Raw genomic sequence first — 25,196 nt, 5'->3', positions numbered from 1 at the left:
TGTTGGTTGCATCAATGGTGCAGCAATATAAGGGTTCCCCACCACTTTATTCTCAGTATAACAAATGTTAACCTGGCTACCAAAAGTTGCATTCCAAAAGTAAATTAAAAAGGTTGATTAATGCATGTTTGTAATACCTTTAAATATTTTCTTCAAAACTACAGTCCCATAGAAACTAATGCAGATGACCACCCAATGCCAAGGTGTTTACAGGGAAGGGAAAGATGAGTTTCAGTTGGAGCTCTTCCATGTATTCAAGTAGTAGGATTACAAGAATCCTGAAAACAATTTGTCCAGTAGCGTAGCTAGGGTGAGGGGTGCAGGGGGGTACAGTGACTGCTCCCCCTGAGCACATCCTTCAAAAGTGCCGCCTCTTTGAATTATGTGCTCACTATCACAGGAGACTGCGCAGTGAGCACTGTTCAAAAAGGACAGAATGTGCTCAAGGGGAGCGGTCACTGTACCCCCCTGCACCCCTCACCCTAGCTACGCTAGGGGAGTGGTCTAGCTCCAAAAGGTATTTATTTCTCTTTGGCTTTCAAAATTATATTAAATTGGTGATAAAAGATGTAAGTGTGATAAAAATAATATAATGCTGGAAGAGTGGACAGAATATCAAATTATAGGAATATAGTCGAATCCTTAGTGGCCTTAGATTCTGTTATAGCACAAGTAAAAGATTTGAGCATTTAAAAAATGTGGCTTCCAAATTTGGTGGTTAAGATCCAAAGCATTTTGACAACGCAGTTAATGTGAACAAATGACAATATCTAGTAGACACATACTTAGATGTCATCGACAATTAAACTGAAATTGTACAAGAGTTTCTTCCATTGAAAGACGTACAAAAAGATAGTAATGAGCACTAGTAGTAAAGGCAAATTCAAGTGTCGAGAAAATGAACATCTTCAATGTACTAAAATTCATGATCACCAATGAATGTGTTCAATTCATCCTAACCTGTCCACATTGTACCACACTTTTCGGATCTTACCAATAACTAGGCACAGTTGCAGAATGATCTTTTAGCTGCTCAAACACAAAAGTTCTATCTTCGTTCTTCAATGGGTGAGGATAGATTGTCTGGGTTAGCTTTGGTCTCCATTGAAAGACATTTGGATACTGAGGTAGATTATAATAAAGTAATAGATAGCTTTGGTAGAAAGAGGCTGTTGTAGTTGCTTCATACATTTTTCATATTGCTTTGTTTTCATTTTGATTTTAAATCCAAATAACAATTATGCACTTCCTTTAAAACTGTAACTTACTTAAGTTTCTTGAGCTTTGATGACAAATACAAAATAGAAATGTATGATGAATTTAAAATGATTTGGTATGCATCGTGGACGTGGCGCCGCTGCCACCATCCCACCAGTACAACGCCACCAAAAAAAATCAGTGTGGCTTGCCTTTCAACCACTGACTCACCCTCAACCTCTGGTATGTGTTGTGGAACCTTTTTTTAATGGGCTCACTCCCCCAGAACCTGGCTACGCCCTGTCTGATTTCCAGACTATTGTGTCAGATTTTTAAGGGCAGAGAAAGCATAATGCATTTAAAAAAAACCAAATTAAACGGTCCGGTTGAACTATGGAAAACAATGCTCTTAGCTTTGGGAACGAGTCTTGTCGTTTTCAGAGCTGGAGGATCACAGTTTAATGTTTTGATCTGCTGTGACTATAAAGCCGTTTGTCTAGAATACTTGGAAATATTCTTTTACTACACAGCAGACTTTTTTGAAGGTTAATTCTGTGTTTACCTGATTATTCTAAAAGTAATGTGTTACAATACGAATTGGAAGAAAATCAGGGAAATGGATTCTGTTCATTAACTGTGTGAGGATTGATCTCCACAAAAACCTGAAGACGAAGTTTTTGTTTACCCAGCTGATAGAAGAACGTTTATGTTCTTAGTAGCATACAAATGATAGTCTGCATTATTCAGTTACTCATTAATCAATCATATGATAATTCAATTAATAGTTTTTGTAAGTCACTTAACTATAAAGACACCCCACCAAATTTCCACTTGTGCATCAGAATACAATGAAAGTTCACCTGTATTTTGCTCAATCATCTCAAAGCCAACACTTCTTCCTTTACTGCAAAAGTGATTCATATTTAATATCCTCCAAAACACAGTTGGGTAGAGTGGAAACAAGAATAAATGGGAGACAATTTCAACCTCAATATCGTGACAACTTCTAAAATTAATTAGAAAACACAAGAGAGACCTTGGACCATGGAAAGAGAAGTGGAGTCATATTGTCCTGGAAGTAAGACAATCAATGCTAAAGGCTATTACATAGCTGATCATCATTCTGCATACTTAATATGAAATGAGAAACGTTTGGCATCACTCATTCTTATAAAAGGGTTCAGATCCAAATATTAATTCTGCTTTCTCTAGATTTGGCCATCTTATTATTTCCAGAATCTATGTTTTTATTGTAGATTTCCTTCATCTGCAGTATTTTGATTATAGCATGTTGTGTTGTTGCTTGAATAATCTCTAAAATGGACACAACCTTCTGGGATTTTTATACAGAATCATAAATAGCATGTGATATTTTAGTATGATACAGCAAAAACAGAAATTAAGTGCGTGGTTTCCCTTTATTATACTGTCCCAGTTATTGCAATCAGGTAAATCACATTTTAGAAGCAAACACCATCCAGTTTCACTGTAATCATTGATTTTCTTTACATAGTTTTCATTGTACTGTGAACTGGTCAATCCAAATTAAAACATTCTTTTGACAAAAAAAGGAGAAAAAGAATATGTTGACAATGGCAAGCTAGCACACCACAGTTCTCACAACTAGCTAATTCTGCATTTAAAAGCAAGTATTAACAAAATACATCTAGTTATCTTGACACCTATTAGTTTACTACATTAAGCAACAAAGGACAACAGCAACAAAGCTGATGTTTTCTAACACTCTATAACTCTGATTAGAAGCAAAAGCTGTGAACTCACTAGTTTAAAAGCAGGACAGAAAAATACTGAGCATAGAATACTTTTAATCTGTTACATTAATATTCATTTCAAACTGCTTAATAATAGCAGTGCCTCATGGCCAAATCATTAGTTTTACATCTGGGTTTCAAATGACACTTTGATTGGATGTAATGTTCAAAAGTTCTCTCCCACTGTGTCTCTGTCGAGTCTTCTGCAGAGAATATGTCTCGCAGTGCTGGCACCTTATTGTGCATGCTGACTCATCATGTGGTTCTGGAAAGACAAAAAAAAAACCCATAAGGAATAAATAACACGTGTCCATATTCACCCAGGGTTTATTGCGGATAACTTGAATACTTGTACAATTCAGCTTTATGACACAAAGCAACTATTATCTGGGTGACATTCCACTTTCATTAGTTTGACAAGTACAAGACTGAATTCAACAATAATTGCATACACAATACTCTGACACGCATACCTTCGTTCTGTTCTAAGAACATAATTAAATGATCAGCACCTTACATTTGATATTACTGCAAAGTGAGATAATTGACACTGCTTAAGAAAATGAAACAGTGAGATGAAATTGAAGATCAAAACTGATTTTAACGCAAATAATAGACCATGTGATAGAGATATACTGTACAGTTATACTTCTAATTCATTTGTGCAGTTGTATTGTTCGTCATGTGGAGGTGACTGGGGTAATTCATCAAATTATTGTTCATAATGTTAAAAAATGACCAACTTAGTATTTTCATTTTTAATGATATGCCAATACAGTATTCAACAAATTCTGTTTTTTCACCAGAAGAGGGAAGCAAAATACCTGTGATTTTTTTAAAATAAAAAGGTCAATTTCCTTATTTTAAATATCTGACTGAGATTCAAAATATTCAACGCTGCTTTTGAGCTCTGTTCAATTTCTCGTAATAAAGCTTTGGTTCAAGAATATACATTTCCCACCTTCACATCCATTTTTTAAATGGATATTAATATTTGCCAGTTTCATCTTCACAAATATTAATTTATTCAGGTAAAAATGCTGGCTGAACACGTAGACATCACCATTTGCACTTTAATACAACTCCGTCGTAATCTGGTCTCAGGACACAAATTAATGACATTGGGTGCGGTTGATTCCCTGGTTGTCACTGCTTTGTTACACTGGGCTGCATACATCAGCAAAAAAAGTATAACGTACAAATGTAAGAATACATACACAATGATGCCCTAACTTGGAAAAAGTAGAAGCCCAGAAGACAAATAATTCTATAGAAAATCTGGCCAGGCTTTGAGGTGTGGTATATCTGAATTACTTACTACTCCATCCTCAACATTCATTGGAGCGCTTTCATCCCTAAAGTCGAAGTACTCGAGATGGCAGAGGTCGACAGCATTGAGTCCACGATCCAGCTGCGCTGGGTGGGTCACGTCTCCAGAATGGAGGACCATCGCCTTCCCAAGATCGTGTTATATGGCGAGCTCTCCACTGGCCACCGTGACAGAGGTGCACCAAAGAAAAGGTACAAGGACTGCCTAAAGAAATCTCTTGGTGCCTGCCACATTGACCACCGCCAGTGGGCTGATATCGCCTCAAACCGTGCATCTTGGCGCCTCACAGTTTGGCGGGCAGCAACCTCCTTTGAAGAAGACCGCAGAGCCCACCTCACTGACAAAAGGCAAAGGAGGAAAAACCCAACACCCAACCCCAACCAACCATTTTTCCCCTGCAGCCGCTGCAACCGTGTCTGCCTGTCCCGCATCGGACTTGTCAGCCACAAACAAGCCTGCAGCTGACGTGGACTTTTACCCCCTCCATAAATCTTCGTCCGCGAAGCCAAGCCAAAGAAAGAAAGAACTACTGGTAGGAGACCCAGAGGGAGAGAGTTTTTCAAAAATATCATTAGGTTGATATTCATGATTCACAAGATTTATATTGTGAAAATGAGGTTACATTTTGGGCCCAAATCAGCCTCCAGCACCCATATCAAATATAAACGTTAAACTTTATATCTGTTTGCCATTACATTCTGCTACACATTATTTCATAATTAACTTTGAAAATTGTGTTATGTCCTTTGATATTTAATAATCTGTCTATTAAAAACATAACATCTTTTAATGAACGTACTTATTAAATAATCTAACCTAATCCTGTCGATCCAGAAGAAAATAAACATTAAAATGACAATTGTAGCTGTATTGTAAAGGAGTTGAAAAGTGATTAAAGGATTATCACAGTATCATTTATATATTTTTATTTGCATGCTGGCCTGGAATTTCAACATAGAATATAGAACATTACAGCACAGCACAGTACAGGCCTTTTGGCCCAAGATGTTGTGTCGACCGACAGAAACCTACTCAACAAACTACATCTTCCCTATTTTACACCCATAACTGTATTTTTTTTTGTACCCATGTGTAAATGTCCCAAGGGTACCTGCTTCCACCACCACCCCAGCAGTGCATTTCCATTGGGTACCAGTTTCCACCACCACCCCAGCAGTGCATTTCCATTGGGTACCAGTTTCCACCACCCCAGCAGAGCATTTCCATTGGGTACCAGTTTCCACCACCTCCGCAGCAATGCATTTCCACTGGGTACCAGTTTCCACCACCACCCCAGCAGTGCATTTCCATTGGGTACCAGTTTCCACCACCACCCCAGCAGTGCATTTCCATTGGGTACCAGTTTCCACCACCACCCCCAGCAGTGCACTTCCATTGGGTACCAGCTTCCACCACCACCCCAGCAGTGCATTTCCATTGGGTACCAGTTTCCACCACCACCCCAGCAGTGTATTTCCATTGGGTACCAGTTTCCACCACCACCCCAGCAGTGCATTTCCATTGGGTACCAGTTTCCACCACCTCAGCAGAGCATTTCCATTGGGTACCAGTTTCCACCACCACCCCAGCAGTGCATTTCCATTGACTGTGCTGAAGATAAATGAGTTAAATTTCCCAACAACAGCTAGCTATCATCAAAAAAATTCAAGAAATTTAAGTGTAAATTATATCCAGCATAATTCAGGAACTTTTGTGTGGTTCAAAAACTAACCAAAGTACAAGGAGAAATGTTAGAGGATGCTTCTTCACTCAGGGATTGGTGGCAGAATGGAATGATCTTCCAGAAGAGATAGTTGCGGCAGGATCCTTTCTGTCATTGATGAGAAGGTTGGATGTGTACATGGATATGAGGGGGTTGGAGGATAAGGCCGGAGTGTGGGAGGGGGAAACTAGTGGAATGGTTTGTGTGTTGTGAACCGGCATGGACTCGAAAGGCCGACATGGCCTGTTTCCATGATGTAAAATTTCATATGGTTTCATATAAAACTGGCCAGACATTCAAATTGAATGAATACATTGCAAGTTTCCACTCAATACAACTATTGAATGTCTTGATGGTGCTGATGACATTGGTCATTATTTGTAGATGCAAATAATCATACAAGTTTTTGCTTTATACAAAACCATAAATCACCAATGAATAAATGAGAAAGTGCAGATTCCTGAACTCCTTTTTCATTATGTAAAAGTAGGTAACCAATTGATGTACTAGATTTGTTCTATTTCATTAAAACCTAACCAAACCATTACTCTCAAATATATAGAGTTGTAATCTTTTGGTGTTTTCTTCACTTGAATTTCACTCGAAGCCAGGTACCATATTCAGGTGTACTCAGGATATGTTTAAGTGGAAACTAATGAAGAGAAAAACACCTCTCTAGAACATTTTTTAAAAAAGGTATGAGCCACGGGGATTGCAGTCAACAATTAAGTGCAAGTTGGAAATTCTAGGCAGTACTCTTTCCACATAGTAAGGGGAATAAGATGAGGACATTCTTATCTATATGATACCAAACATTGATCAATGCATATATACTGAGCAGCCCAAGATTCATTTTGGAATTGATACAAGTCCATTTTGTTGAGAAAAAATTATGGATTTCTTAATTACAACATTGGACCAAATCCAATTCAGTTTTAATGGTAGAGTCACACCAGTTCAAACACTAGTGGACAACAGGAATATTTTACGATCGAACAATGAACCCTTTGCTGATTCCTACTGTGAATAGTGCCTTGTCCTCTTTCTCCGATGATTCTTTTTGTGATTTCTGAGCAAGGATAAATTGGATTAAAAAGCATATTTGCATCATGGTTATGTATTGTTAAATAATTTTTTCCAGAAAAAAGGAATAACTCAAGCCAGTGCACATGCACCAGGTAATTTCCTCTTGGTACACAAGCACAAGGTAATCTCCTGCTGGTACAAAAACACCAGGGAATCTCCTGCTGGTACATAAACACCAGGGAATCTCCTGCTGGTGCATAAACATAATCTCCTGACAGTATAGAAGCAGCAGGTAATCTCCTGCTGGTACACAAGCACCAGGGAATCTCCTGCTGGTACAAAAACACCAGGTAATCTCCTGCTGGTACATAAACACCAGGGAATCTCCTGCTGGTACATAAACACCAGGGAATCTCCTGCTGGTGCATAAACATAATCTCCTGGCAGTATAGAAGCAGCAGGTAATCTCCTGCTGGTACACAAGCACCAGGGAATCTCCTGCTGGTACAAAAACACCAGGGAATCTCCTGCTGGTACACAAGCACCAGGGAATCTCCTGCTGGTGCACATGCACCAGGTAATTTCCTCTTGGTACACAAGCACAAGGTAATCTCCTGCTGGTACAAAAACACCAGGGAATCTCCTGCTGGTACATAAACACCAGGAAATCTCCTGCTGGTGCATAAACATAATCTCCTGGCAGTATAGAAGCAGCAGGTAATCTCCTGCTGGTACAAAAACACCAGGGAATCTCCTGCTGGTACACAAGCACCAAGGAATCTCCTGCTGGTACACATGCACCAGGTAATCTCCTGCTGGTACACAAACACCAGATAATGTAATTAGACTATTCCTTCTTACTTTGGCTTGGCTTCGAGGACGAAGATTTATGGAGGGGTAATGTCCACGTCAGCTGCAGGCTCGTTTGTGGCTGACAAGTCCGATGCGAGACAGGCAGACACGGTTGCAGCGGTTGCAGGGGAAAATTGGTTGGTTGGGGTTGGGTTTTGGGTTTTTCCTCCTTTGTCTTTTGTCAGTGAGGTGGGCTCTGCAGTCTTCTTCAAGGAGTTTGCTGCCTGCTGAACTGTGAGGCGCCAAGATGCACGGTTTGAGGCGATATCAGCCCACTGGCAGTGGTCAATGTGGCATGCACCAAGAGATTTCTTTAGGCAGTCCTTGTACCTCTTCTTTGGTGCACCTCTGCCTCGGTAGCCAGTGGAGAGCTTGCCATATAACACGATCTTGGGAAGGCGATGGTCCTCCATTCTGGAGACGTGACCTACCCAGCGCAGTTGGATCTTCAGCAGCGTGGATTCGATGCTGTCGGCCTCTGCCATCTCGAGTACTTCGATGTTGGAGATGAAGTCGCTCCAATGAATGTTGAGGATGGAGCAGAGACAACGCTGGTGGAAGCGTTCTAGGAGCCGTAGGTGATGCCGGTAGAGGACCCATGATTCGGAGCCGAACAGGAGTGTGGGTATGACAACGGCTCTGTATACGCTTATCTTTGTGAGGTTTTTCAGTTGGTTGTTTTTCCAGACTCTTTTGTGTAGTCTTCCAAAGGCGCTATTTGCCTTGGCGAGTCTGTTGTCTATCTCATTGTCGATCCTTGCATCTGATGAAATGGTGCAGCCGAGATAGGTAAACTGGTTGACCGTTTTGAGTTTTGTGTGCCCAATGGAGATGTGGGGGGGCTGGTAGTCATGGTGGGGAGCTGGCTGATGGAGGACCTCAGTTTTCTTCAGGCTGACTTCCAGGCCAAACATTTTGGCAGTTTCCTCAAAACAGGACGTCAAGCGCTGAAGAGCTGGCTCTGAATGGGCAACTAAAGCGGCATCGTCTGCAAAGAGTAGTTCACGGACAAGTTGCTCTTGTGTCTTGGTATGAGCTTGCAGGCGCCTCAGATTGAAGAGACTGCCATCTGTGCGGTACCGGATGTAAACAGCGTCTTCATTGTTGAGGTCTTGAGGCAAGACTATTCCTTAACTTGGAAGTAAATACCTACTTATTTTTACAAAGAACCGAAGCAAACAGGTTTAGAATTCATAGATAAATTAAAACATCAGATAATCTCTTTTCAATTCAACAAATTCATGGTTGGAACCTCTATTTGGTGTACATGAATTTAAAAGACCAAATAATAAACTTGTAGTGCAGAAAAAAGCAAAGTACAATTTTATTCTACCAAACTAGGTTATGTGGATACTTAAATTAACTTACAATCAACAACAAGTCTTTTAAACTAGACATTAGTATTCAATAATTTCACATCAATCTTTCCCAAACGAACATGCTAATTATAGCATTTAAATAATTCTATGAAATAAGTGTTCAACATAGCAATAATCTATTAAGTTAACTAGCAACATATATAAAATAACACTGGTTGTTATAACCAATTTTCAGAAAAAAAAAGAACTATGGAGATTATTAGATTGTTCCTTGTCCCAATGGCAAACCCATCACCTTGGAACCCAGCCAGTTTGGGGATCTGCAGCTGTGTACTCTCTCCTGCTGCCTGACCTGGTTTTCCTGGTAGTGCATTGTACAGAAACAGATGTGAGAGTCTCATCACTACCACATCTGTCCCAGTACCTGACAGTGGGCAAACGCAACATCCTGTGGGACCAGTTGTCTCACAAAGCTTTTTTTTAAAAAAAAATAAGATAAATGCTATTTTGGGCCAAAATTCTCAAGATATCTCCTTCCAGCAATGATGGGTAATATCAGTAACTGAAGCCAAAAATCAAAAGCTTTCTAAATATTACAATGTCAATATGTTGACATTATCACAACTTGCTTCAGAAGACAAATTAATTTCTTCTTTAAACATCAGTTTTTCCATTAAATAATTAAAAATATTTTTATTCTGGTTTTCATCCAGTAATCTACATTTAGAAGGAAATGAGGCATAAATGCTACTCAAACTTTTTTTTCAGTATGAACTCAGACCTGGCAATGATATTATCTAGGGCTACCCAATGACTGCCCTTGCAGAGTGGCAGCATGAAGACTCATCGCCTGTAATTCCCCAAGCAAAGAATCTTCAACTTTGGCCAAGCCAAAGGGACGCACCTCTTTTCTGCACCTTCCTAGCGCTCGGAAACAAAAAGACGAAAAGCATATTTTCTCACATCACTCTTTGTGGCAACTGCTAATTTGTACTAGTTACATTCCAGGCTCACATCGACTGCCCATTTTGTTAATTAAGAAAATTACATCATTTGTAAAGAAAAATGGAAGAATCATATCATTATTTTAAAAACATTTTTCCTCTAACTTTCTAACTATTTGAGACAAAATACTTTAATCTAGAATTGATTCAATATTTGAGTATTCACAGCCATTTAAAGAATTTGAACTATGGTTGTTATCATATAAGCAAATGTATCCAATTTGTTGAAAGCAAGATCGCACATACCAGCACAGCTTTTTACTTTTGGCAGGTTGGAACCATATAGGAAATCTGTTAAGCAATGCTCATTTGTTCCAAATGCAAGTATAAACAATATGAATCTCTGATTAATGTTTGGTCCAATGTGAGAAAACTAAGCAAGCAGCATTTTGTTATTATACTTAGTAAACCTACACATATTAGATGGTGCTATTCAAAATAGAGCACATTCAGCGTCAGTATAGCAGTGCACACTGAGTTGGAGTGCCCCGAGGTTATCATAGCAGTCACTTATCAGTATATTATACCACAATATTTGGAACAATGTCTAAAGCCACAGCCATGCCTGACCATGAAATCTTGATGCCAACAGATAAGGATGATATTTGTTTTTAGACTGTTATTGACAAGCAGTTCAATATTGTGCAGAGGTCCTACGAAGGACACCAGTATTAACATACATCTCTCTTCGTAAAACGGAAATTGTTAATAATTTAGATGAATATGCTTCATTTTTTACAGAATACTTTACTGTCTTTTGGAAAGCACTGAAATGTTGGTGACAGCTGTGTGGATAGATCCTCATGCCAGAAATTGATGTTTTATCAGTTACTGCAGTACAGAACTGAATTCGCGCCATATCTAAATGATATGTTGATATGACCTACTGCACTTTTCATCACTGACAAATTGAGGGGTCATTTCCTTTTATTAGTCCCTTTTTTAAACAAGTAACTAGGTTAAATCAATATCACTTGTTTATCTTTAGCAAAGGAACACTTCTCTTTAAAAATACTGTAAATAATTATTTTTCAGTTTAATATTCCTTTCAACATTCAAAATGTACTTGAGATTTGCTGTCAAATAAACATATCCAACGTAGGTTCAGAATTAAAAAAAAGAAATAGAGCTGTATGTAGTGAACTGCTGAGCTGTATTGTGTACCTGATTACCTGGCTCCGCCCCGTCCTGTGACTGTCCCTGTGGCCTCCCCCTCTTTTGACCTTGTATGAAGCCTCTAACACCCTGACCCTTCCCCAGAAAGCCCGGGTCACGACACAGGATGAGGTCCTTGTCCATTGTGAATAAAAGCCTGTCGATCAGGGACTCAGTCTCAGACTCTCGAGTTATTTACTGTGTGTCAGACGTCCAATTCAGTTTTACAATAATTTATTTCATTGCATGCCTATTCTTTCTGGAATTACCGGGATCTTTCAGAATCTTTTTTCAGGTCAATATAATGTGTATTAAATAAGATAAACTATTTGAATTACCACTACTTCCACTCAAGAAAAATACATACATTTCTTAAATCAGTCATTATCAAAACCAAAATCACAGACTTGCCTTTTTGAGCAAAACTGTTTGAATTTGTATAGCATCTTGCACGTGCCCTTTAATGAGCACTCCAACAATAAGTCAAGGATACATTTACAAGGAGGGGGAAGTAAAGGCTCATCTAATTCAACAGATTTTTGGAGAACAAAAAACCTGCTGAAGAAATCACCGGGGTGAGTGGTCAAGTAAGGTGTCAACTAAACCACTGACCTTTTCCCCAACACATGCTGCTCGACCCTCTGTTCTTTCAGCAGATTGTTATTTTTTTCCTCCATGTTCCAGAATCTGCAGTTTCGTGACTCTGGAATTTGTAAAGAAATTGTAGAGAACAGAGATTTGGGAGGGAAACTTGAGATTGGGGCTGCTGTTATCAGATAAATTGACATGCAACAAGTCTCTGGAAAAAAAAGCGTAAAACCCGAAAGTCTGCAGAATGTACTAAAAAACACACAAATACTGGAGGAACTCAGCAGGTCACGCTGCATCCAAGAAAAATTGAGGAAAATACTGTATGGAGGAAAGCAGCAGGAGGGAACAGGCCAAGTGGTGGGATCACTATAAAATTGGAGGAAGTAACCAAGAAGGGGACTGAGATGATTAAGAGATTTGAATAAAGGAACATGAGCTTTGATGAGAAGGTGATGGATGAGTTCTGCTATCAGCAGTGTTTCAGACGGCCTCAAGTTCATCTAGGATGGAGATATTTGCAAGTTTGCATGGTGCAATGCACATGAAGGACTGTCAGTGGTACTCTGGTGTATTCCAGGGAATCTGGAACATAATCAAGATTGCTACGTCATTGTAGCAAAGATACAGCTGCACTGTTAAAGAGGTAATCTTTTTGATACACTTAACGGAGGTTCCATTCTAGGGAATGAAAGATGAATTTAATGCTTTCTACACTCGATTAGACCACCAGAACAAGGAGCGACCATTAAAATCCCCTGTGACCCCAGTTGATTCTCTACTGTCAGTATCCGAAGGTGATATTTGGGCTGCACAAGGAAAGCATCTGGTCTGGACAAAGTACCCGGATGAGTACTAACAAACCTGCCAATGTATTCATAGATATCTTCAACATCTCACTCCAGCAGGACGTGGAACCCACCTGGTTCAAAGAGGCCTTAATTATACCTGTGCCCAAGAGGAATGTGATAATCTGCTGGATGACTATCAACCAGTGACACTGAGATGAAGTGTTTTGAGAGGATGGTGTTGAAACATACCAACTGTGAGCAGCAACATGGATCCGTTCCAATTTGCCAACTGCAGCAAGAGGTCTATGACTGATGCCATCTCACTAGCTCTATACTAAACCTGGGACACCTGGACAGCAAAGATGTATACATCAGGATGCTCTTTATTGTCTACAGATGAGCATTCATACCCTCAAAACTAATCAGGAAGCTCCAGGACCTGAGCTTCAAAACCCCAATGTGTAATTGGATCCTGGATTTCCTCACCTCCAGACGCCAATCAATACAGATTGGCAAGAACATCCACCACAATCTCCATCAGCACTGGAGTACCACAAGGCTGCATTTTAGCCCCCTGCTCTACTCAATATGACTGTGTGGCTCGGTACGACAACAACACTATCTACAAATTTGCCGACAATGCCACAGGAGTGGGCTGTATAAAAAGAGATAATGAGTCAGAGGAGGGAGAATGAAAACTTGGCTGGATGGTCTACTAACAACAGCCTCTCACTCAATGTCACCAAAACCAAGAAGCTGATTGTAGATTTTAGGAAGGGAAAACCAGAGTGTATGATCCAGTGATCATTGGGGGTCAGAGGTGGAGAGGGTGAGAAAATTTAAGTTCCTGGGATTCACTACCTTGAAGGGGCCTTTCTTGGACCCAACATATTAATACCATCACGAAAAAAGCACATCAGCCCTTCTACTTCCTTAGGAGTTTGCAGAGGTTCGATATGACATCTGAAACCTTGGCAAACTTCTACAGATGTGTAGTGGACCGGCTGCACAAGGCCTGGTATGAGGGCACCAATATCTAAGTCCTGTAGAAGGTAATGGACACAGCCCAGTACATCACAAGCAGAACTCTCTTTCCCCATCATTGAAAAAATCTACTTGGACTGCTGTCTTGGGGAGCAGAGGCAATCATCAAGGATCCACACCATTCACAACATTATCTTTCTTGCTGCTGCCATCAGGAAAGAGGTATAGGTGACACAACACTCTGACGACCAGGTTCAGGAACAGTTGCTACACCTGCACCATCAGACTTCTAAGCAATAGACTCAATTAGTGACTCATTTAAACACTCTTACTTTGCACGTTATTTATTACTGAATATTTCTTTTTTTCCTGTAATGCAGTCAGTTTGTTTCCATTTCCCTCTTTTGTTTGCGTGTCTTTTTTTACCTTGAGTACAGTTTATAGTTACCGATAAGTAGAAATTCTGCTGGCCTGCAAGAAAAAGAATCTCTGGGTTGTATCTGATGTCACGTCTGTACTCTGACAATAAATTTGAACTTTGAAGTCAGGCAAGTGGATGAAATGTCAGTGGGTGTGTACGTTGGGGATAGTGATCCAGTGAGTTTAAAAGTCGTTATGATAAGGGACATGGATAAACCAGAAATTAATTCTGACTGCAATGTTCAAGGCAAGCATTGACTGGGAGAGGCTATATTCAGGCCTACGTGGGAGCTGTTAAAAAATGAATTAGAGAGAGCTGAAGACCAACATGTTCCTGTCAGAATGAAGGGTATCGAGAACGTCCAGGGAACCCTGGAAATCAAGGAATATTGAAGGTTTGATGATGGAAAAAAAAGCACATCGTCAGTGTTGCTCACAGGGAAGGCCCTTGTGGAGTACAGGGTGGTCTTAATAAAGAAATTAGGATGCAAAGAAGGACCAGAAAATATTACTGGCAGATAAGATTAAGGAAAATCCCAAGATATTTTTCCAAGCAGAATAGTGACACCTCAGAACATATAAAGGAAGAGGTACTGGAGGTCAAAGTACATAAAAAGTAGATAAATCCCTGGGGCTTGATTATGTGCCCGAGAACATTGTGGGAAGTTTGTGAAGAAATTGCAGGGGTTCTGAAGGAAATATTCAGTCATAAATAATGTGGAAACTAAAAGTCTTTCATGAGAGAGAAATTTTAGCCGCAGGTGAGGAACCGGAAGACTGGAAGGTGACTAATGTTGGATCTTTAAGAATGCCTGCAACGACAGGCACAAAATGATACAATGGTGAGCTCAACATCTGTCCTTGAAAAGTTACTGGAGGGGATTCTGAGTGACAGGGTCCATCAGAATTTGGAAAGTCAATGCCTAATTATGGACAGTCACCGTGGCTTTGTGCATGAGAAATAGTCTCTCACTAATTCTAATGAGTTTTTGGAAGACAGGAGAAAGAGTATTGACGTGGCAGGGTGGTGGATGTTGTCTGCATCAACTATAGCAAGGACTTTGACAAGGTCCTGCAGGCAGAGCTCGTCAGGAAGATCAATTCACATGGAATCCAATGGATTGGTTGGATGGCAGAAGTCAGAAGGTGGTAGTGGAAGGTTGCTACTCAGAATGGCAGCCTGTTATCAGATCAATGTTTTAGATGTGGCGAAGAAACAGGAACCATTTTGCATTCAACCTGGTCATGTTCTAAGGTGAGGACTTTCTAGGAAGATTTGGGAAATCTTCTAGAACAAATCACTAAGAGATGATTTATTCGGATACTGGATTTATTTATATTGAGAAATATAGCAGATATAAGACCTAAAAAGAGATTCTCAAAACACCAATTAGAATTTGTAAAGATCGCATTGGCAGTGACCAGGAAGTGTATAGCAGTTACCTGGAAATCGGATTGGCATCTAGATATGACCTGTTGGAAAGCGGAAATATATGCTTGTATTTTCCTGTAGTAAATGACTTATAACCTGAGGAAAAAATGCAATGTTTTTCTAAAAATTTGGAGTCCATATCTTCAACACATAGGTGTAGATTCTTAACAATGCCCTCTGCTCCCCACTCCCCCCACCCTGCTCTTGGCCCCCTGTATCTGGGAACCACATGGGATTCCAAATAACTCAGGATGTTTGTCCCTTGTCAGGAGATTGATGAATCCAATGACACCTTTTTCTTTTTCTTTGTCTCTTTTTCTTTTCTCTCTTCAATTCTATTGTCTATTTCTCTCCTTTATTTCCCTGGGTGAGTGGGAGGGGGGAGGGTTAGAGCTTGTTCTTTTTTTAAATTTTCTTACTCAAAATCAACATTGAATGATAAGATTGTTTCTTTTATGTAATTGGCGAATTTCTTGTTTTCATGTTGATTTGAAAATATGAATATATAAATGGCGGCCTGTACACAGTAGTGTGCAGCAGGAATTGGTGCTGAGTCCACTGTTGTTGGTCATTTATATTAATAAAGTGGATCACAATGTTATTAGCATGGTTAGCAGATGACACCAAAATCGGTGGTGTTAATGGACAGTGAAGATGGTTATCTGAGATTAATACAGGATCAAGATCAACTGGAAAAGCAGGCCAAGAAATGGCAGACGGAATTTGAATCGGACAATGTGAGAAGTTGCATTGTGGTTGCTTAAAGCAGGGTAAGGTTTACACGGTGAATAGAGCCCTGGAGATGTGAGGATGCAGGTACACATTTTCTTCAAAGTTGCAAAAGAGATGTACAAGGTGGTGAAGAAGGTTTTTGGCATGCTTGCCTTCATTAGTCAGAGAACTAAGTACAGGAGTTGGGACATCATGTTGCATCAGTACAAAATATTGATGAGACCTCACAGTTAGAGATATTGTGAGCAGTTCTGGTGATCCAACTGCGTAAAGTGTATTATTAAGCAGGAAAGGGTGCAGTGAAGAATTCACTAGAATCTTACTGAGACTGGTGGGTTGGAGTTATAATAGCAGGCTGGGCCGGATAAGCTGCAACTTTACTTCTTGGACTGTAGGGGACTTAGGTGCTACTATATAGAAGTAAATAAAGTCATGAAGGGTACGGGTTGGGTCAGTAATCAAGGTCTTTCCAAGGGTAGGAGTGTCAAAAACTAGATTGTACAGTTCTAACGTGAGAAGGGAAAGAGTTAGTGGCACCTTTTCTACTCACAGCACTGTAGGTCATTGAAGAAGTTGCCAGAGAAAGTGGGAAAGGCAGGTACAATTGCAATGTTTAAAGGACATTTAGATAGGTACATGGACAGGAAAGGGCCAAACGCAGGCAGCAGGGACTAGATTAGGTTCAAAACCTGATCAACATGGACCATTTGGGCTGAAGGGCCCATTTCCATACTGTGAAACTCAGACAGAGTTTCTGTATTAAGAGCGAAAGAATGACGAGGACCCATCTGTATGTGGAGTCAAATGATGTGAGTAAGGTTGTCATTTCACATTTTTCATCTGTAATTAGTAACTATACATCATGACTGGAGATTTCATTTGAGGAAAGTGAAAGTCAGGAGCATGATAAAATTCAAAAGAAGGTACAAGATGTCATAGCAGGCATAAAGGTGATTAAATTGATCAAATCCCCAGGGTCTGATAAGATGTATCCCAGACTGCTATGGGAGACAAAGAAAAAAGTCACTGGAGTTTTGATGGAGATATTTAAATCTTCACTGGTCACAGATGTGGTGCCAGTGATTGAAGGGGAGCAGGTGTGTTACCTTTATTCAAGGAGGATGCCAGAAATATGCCAAGTAATTAGAGGCCAGTTAGCTCAATGTCAGAGGTTTGGAAATTATTGGAAAAATTCTGAGGGCAGGGTTAATCTTTATTTGGAAAGCAGAGATTGATCTGGGGATGTCAGCACAGATTTGTTGGAGGGAGGTTCTGTCTCATTTAACTGAGTTATCTGAAGAAATAATGAAATATATTGATGATGGTTGTATACTTGATGAAGTTTAAATGGACCAGTCAGCCTCTGACAAGATCCACATGGAAGGCTGTTGTAAAAGTTTGGAGTCCAAAGATTGCTTTTGTGATTGGAAGTTTGTAACCAGCAGCGTACCATGTGCGTACAACTTAGATGGGAATATAGGAGGTATAAATGATAAGTATGTAAAAAAGATGTAAATGCGTTGTTGATAGTGAAAAAGGTAATCGTAATCTTAATCTATACAATTCAATTGATCATCTGATAAGCCATTCACAGCAATAGCAAATTTATTTTAATCTTTATGAGGGTTTGGTGATTCATTTTGGGGGTTAAATAAGGGTATGACATGTACCACAGCATGAGCATTGAGGAACAATGACCTTGGTGTACCTGCCCAAAGGTCCCTGAAGGGCGATGAAGAATGTGAAGACTTGTCTCTTTTTTTTAAGCAGGGCATTAAAAGAACATGAAAATCTTAGTACAACCTGAATAAACACAGTTGAATATTCTGTACAGCTCCTGTCGCCACACTATCTTTCTTTGTTTTCTTTGGCTTGGCTTTGCGGACGAAAATTTATGGAGGGGGTAAATGTCCACGTCAGCTGCAAGCTCGTTTGTGGCTGACCAATCCGATGCGGGACAGGCAGACACGGTTGCAGCAGTTGCAGGGGAAAATTGGTTGGTTGGGGTTAGGTGTTGGGTTTTTCCTCCTTTGTCTTTTGTCAGAGGTGGGCTCTGCGGTCTTCTTCAAAGGAGGTTGCTGCCCGCCGAACTGTGAGGCGCCAAGATGCACGATTTGAGGCGATATCAGCCCACTGGCGGTGGTCAATGTGGCAGGAACCAAGAGATTTCTTTAGGCAGTCCTTGTATCTCTTCTTTGGTGCACCTCTGTCACGGTGGCCAGTGGAGAGCTCGCCATATAACATGATCTTGGGAAGGCGATGGTCCTCCATTCTAGAGACGTGACCCACCCAGCGCAGCTGGATCTTCAGCAGCGTGGACTCGATGCTGTCGGCCTCTGCCATCTCAAGTACTTCGACGTTAGGGATGAAGGCGCTCCAATGAATGTTGAGGATGGAGCGGAGACAATGCTGGTGGAAGCGTTCTAGGAGCCGTAGGTGATGCCGGTAGAGGACCCATGATTCGGAGCCGAACAGGAGTGTGGGTATGACAACGGCTCTGTATACGCTTATCTTTGTGAGATTTTTCAGTTGGTTGTTTTTCCAGACTCTTTTGTGTAGTCTTCCAAAGGCGCTATTTGCCTTGGCGAGTCTGTTGTCTATCTCGTTGTCGATCCTTGCATCTAATAAAATGGTGCAGCTGAGATAGGTAAACTGGTTGACCGTTTTGAGTTTTGTGTGCCCGATGGAGATGTGGGGGGGCTGGTAGTCATGGTGGGGAGCTGGCTGATGGAGGACCTCATGCGCGAAAGCCGCACTGTGATTCTGGGAGAATATTCTCGGCGACACTAGGTATTATTCTATTTAGGAGAATCCTAGCGAAGATTTTGCCTGCAATGGAGAGCAGCGTGATTCCCCCGTAGTTTGAGCAGTCTGATTTCTCGCCTTTGTTTTTGTACAGGGTGATGATGATGGCATCATGAAGGTCCTGAGGCAGTTTTCCTTGGTCCCAACAAAGCTTGAAAAACTCATGCAGTTTGACATGGAGAGTTTTGCCGCCAGCCTTCCAGACCTCTGGGGGGATTCCATCCATACCTGCTGCTTTGCCACTTTTCAGTTGTTCAATTGCCTTATATGTCTCATCCTCGGTGAGGACCTCATCCAGCTCTAGCCTTAGGGGCTGTTGAGGGAGCTGGAGCAGGGCGGAATCTTGGACTGAGCGGTTGGCACTGAAAAGACATGAATATACTGGAGAATGGCAGAGGAGATTCATTAGGATGTTGCCTGGGATGGAATGTTTCAGTGATGAGGAGAGGCTGCTTAAAAAGTAGGTTAAAGGGGTATTTGAGAAAGGTATGAGAAGCAAAATGGGGTGGATAGTATGAAATGTTTCTTACTATCCAAACACATTGGGTATAGTTGGATGAGTAAGAGATTTCTTTGCCTGATGGGCTTAAGAACACATTTGGATTTCATGTGGTGATTAAAAGGTCAGCTTAAAATGCCAGGGTTCAAACCTGACAATGTGGTCAGGGACAAGATGAAGAAATTGTCATTCAACAAAAACTGAAAGGCAGAGATGTGGTTGAGAAATAGGCAGGAACACAGGTGGGGAAGGATGTGCCTGAGTAGGAGAAAAAGATGAGAAATCCCAGTTGGGAGAAGGGACAAATGCTCTGGCTGTAGTGGAAAGACCAGAGAGAATAAAGAGAAGAAAATTTCTTAAAACTGGACAGCAACTGAGAGGATGCTAATCTCAATCAAACTGTACAGAAAGGAGATTTACTTAGAAGATGGAATGACCAATATATCAGGGCAATGTTCTGTGCTCAACCACAAAGTTGGATTTGTACAGGCTGAGAGAAGATTAAAACTCATTTAAACAAAGAGCAGAAAGAAAATAAATAATATTTGATATTGGGGTTGCACTTTGCAGAGGGAAGGGATCGTGGAGATAATCTAATGACTCAAAAAGTCAGAGAGAGCAAGGCAGATGACTTGTGAAGCTATTTGTTGGGGATTCCAAAATGGAGAGAAACCTTGTCTTTTTATTGCAATATTGAAAAGCAAGAAACACCACACAATGAACAATTCACCTGCCTCAGTGACATGGTAAAGGAATGGCTGCAGTCCCAACAGAATTTACTTCCAATAAATACAGGAATAAAAGAAAAAGCTCATGAAAACACTTTGGAACTCCGTGCAGTACACTAAAGTGCTGGATGAACTCAGCAGGTCATGCAGCACTGATGAAAAGGAATAGGTAGTCAATATTTCAGGCCGAAGCCCTTCATTAGGTGTACTGAGCAGTGTGGGAGGTTGGGAGATGGAGGGCTGGGTGTGAGCACAGGCCTTTGGAACCTTCACTTATTTTTATTTCAAATTTAGACGCTTTAGATTGAAACAATTAACCAACTTAATTACATCAGTTCTTTTCCACGTTTACTGAAATTCAGTTCTTCCCTGAACTGCAAAACCACATGTTTAACAAGACAGTGTGTTAATGACATAAACTTATCCAAATGTTCAGCTGCTAGTGAGAAGCGAAAGACAGTGAGTGAACACATTTCAATAAATTTTATCGCTTATAATGACACTAAGTCCAAGAAGACAATTGTGAACAGGTCTGTCAAGTAATCATGTGACTCCTACAGTTAACCTGTCATGACATTCTTATTCTGATCGTCCACTAGATATCATAATTCTGCTGCATCACAAGAATCTTCTAATAAATACTTCAAACTACAAATAGAAATTAGCCCAGACACTTGAGGTGCACTGCTCCTCCTTGTACAAATAAATTAGGTCCAACTTCAGCCAAAATGTATTTGTTTATATGGTAGAGTGCAGTCTTTCCCCCTCTTTTTATTAACATATTTCTATCATGCAAAATAACTTACATTCACCTTTAAAGCAGAAAAGCATCTCGAAGTTGATGGAAGGTAAACCAATCAAAAATACAGCTACGTCAAGCTGACTAAGCTGTGCTCTGGTTGGAACACCAGTGCTAGATCAGCAAAGAAGGCTGCAAAATTAGAATATGAGGTGAAATGCATTGCTTTGAATAAAGAATGCTGACTGATTATGCAGGAAGGATCAATAAAATGAATACTCTATGGGACTGTATCTGATAATGAACTTTTCAACCTTAAGTCATGCCCAAAAAGTAATTGATATTTCTGAGTCATGAGACCCAAATAAGTAAACTTGTTGGCTTTGTCCCACTGAAGTAACTTAAAAAAAATCTTAGTGAATTAAAAGCACAGCAGAAAATTCACAAATAGGCCACTGAAAATCAAACACAATTTCTATTAGGGCTTTCCAAAATGGTTCAGCAACTTCAGCAAAATATCATCTCTTATCAAGAATTCCAGTGATATTTTGCAAAATTTAAAGTAGGAGTGAATGAGAGAGCACCTGTTAAAATTGTAACTTGAACATTTATGGCCAACGTAAAAAATAATTATCAATGTTCTCTGAAAATAACTGAAATGCAAAAGAGCAATGCATTTGGAAATGACAGACCCAATTCCAATGATCTTAAATTCTGATGCTTCCTTCATTTTTAACTTACCAAGTAAAGGACGGGCCTTTTACCAACTTCTTCCCAAGCAAATGCCAGTTGGATACAAAGTGCAACTGCTCCCTTTGCCTACAAAAGGCCAGGCCAATTCTGATGACCATCTATGCAAAAATAAGCCCCAACGAGAGTATGGGTTCAAAACAAGAAAGCTGGTTTGAAACTTCCCCATTGTTACCCAGAGGATAGGGTAATTTGTTTGAATAAAGTCTTGACTGAAAAACAAAAGAAATGAATGGGCTGGACAACTTCCCATAGCCCAGACACTTGAGGTAGGTACACTGGTACTCCTTGTACAAATAAATTAGGTCTCAGCCATATATTCAAAACTAGGCAGCACAAATAAGCGTGATCATTGACAGGATTGTATTACAAGGAATCAGCCACTAAAATTGTTGTTTTTTATCTGGCCATAAATAATCTTTTGCTCTTACCCCTTATAATCTTGTGCATCTCAACACAATACAGTAAAATCCCTGGTATCCGGCATCTATAGGGATTGGTAGATGCCAGACAAGAAAATTTGCTGGTTGCTTGAGACTTACTCCTACAATGCCCTAATACATCTGCATTAAGAATAAAGTTTAAAAGACAAAAGGAAAAAAAATTCTACAGATAATGTACTTAAAAAGAACAAACTTCTCTTGCATGAATATTTAAACCTTAAAGCATTTTACTATATTTTCAGTCCTATTCTTTGAAAAGATTTCTCCATTGCTGCACCTACAGGTTCCTCCCCCTCCATGGAGCCGCCTGGAAAATGAACAATGTCATTATAATTAAGCACCCACTCCCCCAAGTTTACAGAAAACTCCTCTGATGTGGATGACTCTTACTAAGCAGGAGAAACTTTAAGAGAGTCACACCAACAGAGAGTGGCATCAACTAGCTCTTCATTCTGGGTTACACCATTTTATTCAAACAGCTGCTATGAGCAAAGCACGAGCAGGACATCCTGCTTGTTGAATATTTGGTCCACCTTCACCAAAGTTTTATGTGTTATTTCAGAGAACATTCACTTTCACAATTTTAAACATATGGTTTTTTTTTAAAGACTTTTTATTTTATTCTCATTTATTTTAATTTTTAAAATTTATTTTCCTCAATTTTTTTGCCAGTTGCTTGAGGCTGCCAGTTGTTTGAATTCCGAATACCAGGGTTTTACTGTATTTCTATACTCCAAGTTGTTGGTACTCATTGTGCATTTGAAAGCCATCACATTTATTTCTTAAGCCAAATGATAAATTAAACTGTAACCCAGTTTTCCCTGATGGGCTCACTATAAAAAAATACTCAGGATCTCAGATTGCATAAACCTAATAGATGCGTGCACCTTTAATTTGCACTGAATATTTTCGGTATAGGTTTCAGATATGTACCAATTTCTGAATCAGTCATAGTTAGTTTTATTTTTAATTAAAAAATGATTTTGCAATTTTTATATTAAATCCATTTTTCAGAAGCTGATCATTTTTTGCTTCATAATTGAAGAATCAACATACAACTCAATTAAAATCAATTCTAGTAAGACACGTTTGTATTCAGATACATATTTAGATACATTTTTCCCCAGTGTTTCAAACCACGGGGTTTGAAATGTTTAAGATCACATTTTAGACATTTAATTTCAATCTGAATACTTCAACCCTTCTCACCCTTCTAAAGCTCAGTGGCCTTTATTCAATTATTGCTTAAACAGGTCTGCTGTGAGTGTATTAAATCCAGTCTGCTCAACATTAGCAAAACAAGAGAAGTGTTGGCAATTGATTAGCTGATGTGGTGTGGAGAGTTAACATGTCTCTATATTAATAAAGATATTCTCCCATTCTTTACGTACACTTCACACTGATTGAGTGAAGCCTGTCTGATTTAAATCTGCAATACTCTCAACCACCAATACCAAGTACTGGAAAAAGAGTGACAATCAATGACTTAACATATTAAACTAGCACTAATCCCAAGAATGTCTGATTTTGAGAGAGCCTTTCAGCTCTCTTAAAGAATCACAAAATGAAACCTATCTATAAATAACAGATACCTTGAATTTCAGAACAGGTCATTGTAAACTCTTGCTGCCCTGATATCGACATCATTAACAAAATCACATTCAGCTTCTAAGATTTGCATGCTTCATTACATACTATCACGAGGCCAAACTTTATTGACACCTTTTCCAAATAATAAAACAAAGCATTTAATTGTCTTTTCTCAGTGTATTTTTAACTGCTTATTTTTAGACTAGTTTGACAATCTTCCAATGATCCAGGACTAACAGATGGCCTGTCTTAAAGCCTCATATGTTCAGTAGTTTGCACTCCTGACAAACAGTAAACGCACTCAACGGGTGTGCAGTGAATCGTGTGCAGCAAAGGGGTTATAAAAATACACAACTGAATTTGGTTGGTTCGGCTGAACATTTAGGCCAAATGCTGGCTTGGCAACATACAGTGTGGTAACAGCAAACTACAATTACTGGTGGCAAAAGCAGCAGCAGGGAGTATTCCATGCTGTATATGTACATGCACATAATTATACATGTGCTGGAAATGACATCATATAAAATGGGTATTTTCTTCACACACTACATTCCTTTCAAACAAGACTAAAATCAATCGTCTTCTGTTGAACAAGATTGGATGACCACCCTTAAAAGGTCCCATGTTATCATTTCTTTTTAATGGTGAGGCCACTAAACTCTCAAGGCATATTACCATTATTAAATTTATATTGAACCAGGAACCCAACTACCTGCCATATATTTTCTTACATTAAACCAAAAAATTTCTCACTTTTACAATCAGTGGCTTTGCAGCCAAGTGCAACTTGCAAAGTGACATGATTTGGATCAAAGGGAATAAAGTTTATAAACTTTTACAGCATACCTCAGCATAAAATTGCATTCATTAGTGCACCCTTGATAGCAATAAGGATTAAAATGAGTCAACCAATAATGCACTTTTGGAAGAACTCTCATGGAAGCTATGCACTCAAGAAATGAATTATCTGTAAATCTGATATTTGAAGCAGGCTGAGAGGGAGAGATTTACATACTGCCACAAAGGTTCCTTGCTTTTGTCTTGAAATCATCCACAGAGCTGGCTGATGGTCTTTTTTAAAACAGCCATTTACATACATCGCAAGCATAATAGAGGGCAAGTTAAATTGAATAGTGCTTGAAACATGCGCTGGACTGTCATTCATTTGCAATTTAGAGGTAAAACGGGTGGAACTGCAGTATTTTCCTGACTAGGCTAAAAGGTCAAGTTTCCTGATTTTTCTCTCTTTTATTAAATCGTGGAGTCATGTTTGGAAGCTATAATTTGCAGAAACATTCAAGAATTTAGAAGATAGTA

The 25,196-nt window shown here is 39.7% G+C and overlaps 1 protein-coding gene across 12 annotated transcripts in view; it reads right to left on the bottom strand.

Annotated features, from left to right (window-relative positions):
* Positions 1-2,596: 2,596 nt before the first annotated feature.
* Positions 2,597-25,196, bottom strand: part of znf423 (zinc finger protein 423) — a 403,631-nt gene continuing 381,031 nt past the window's right edge. For all 12 annotated transcript variants that reach the window (XM_069901631.1, XM_069901632.1, XM_069901628.1 and 9 more), the window contains one exon: positions 2,597-3,234. In XM_069901631.1, coding sequence (XP_069757732.1) covers positions 3,205-3,234 — 30 coding nt within the window. In that variant the 3' untranslated portion in view covers positions 2,597-3,204. The remainder of the gene's footprint in view (positions 3,235-25,196) is intronic.

The sequence above is a fragment of the Narcine bancroftii genome, chromosome 10, assembly GCF_036971445.1.
Source record: "Narcine bancroftii isolate sNarBan1 chromosome 10, sNarBan1.hap1, whole genome shotgun sequence".
Taxonomy (NCBI): domain Eukaryota; kingdom Metazoa; phylum Chordata; class Chondrichthyes; order Torpediniformes; family Narcinidae; genus Narcine; species Narcine bancroftii.
Note: the sequence above shows the minus strand (reverse complement) of the source record. Positions and strands in the feature narration are given on the sequence as shown.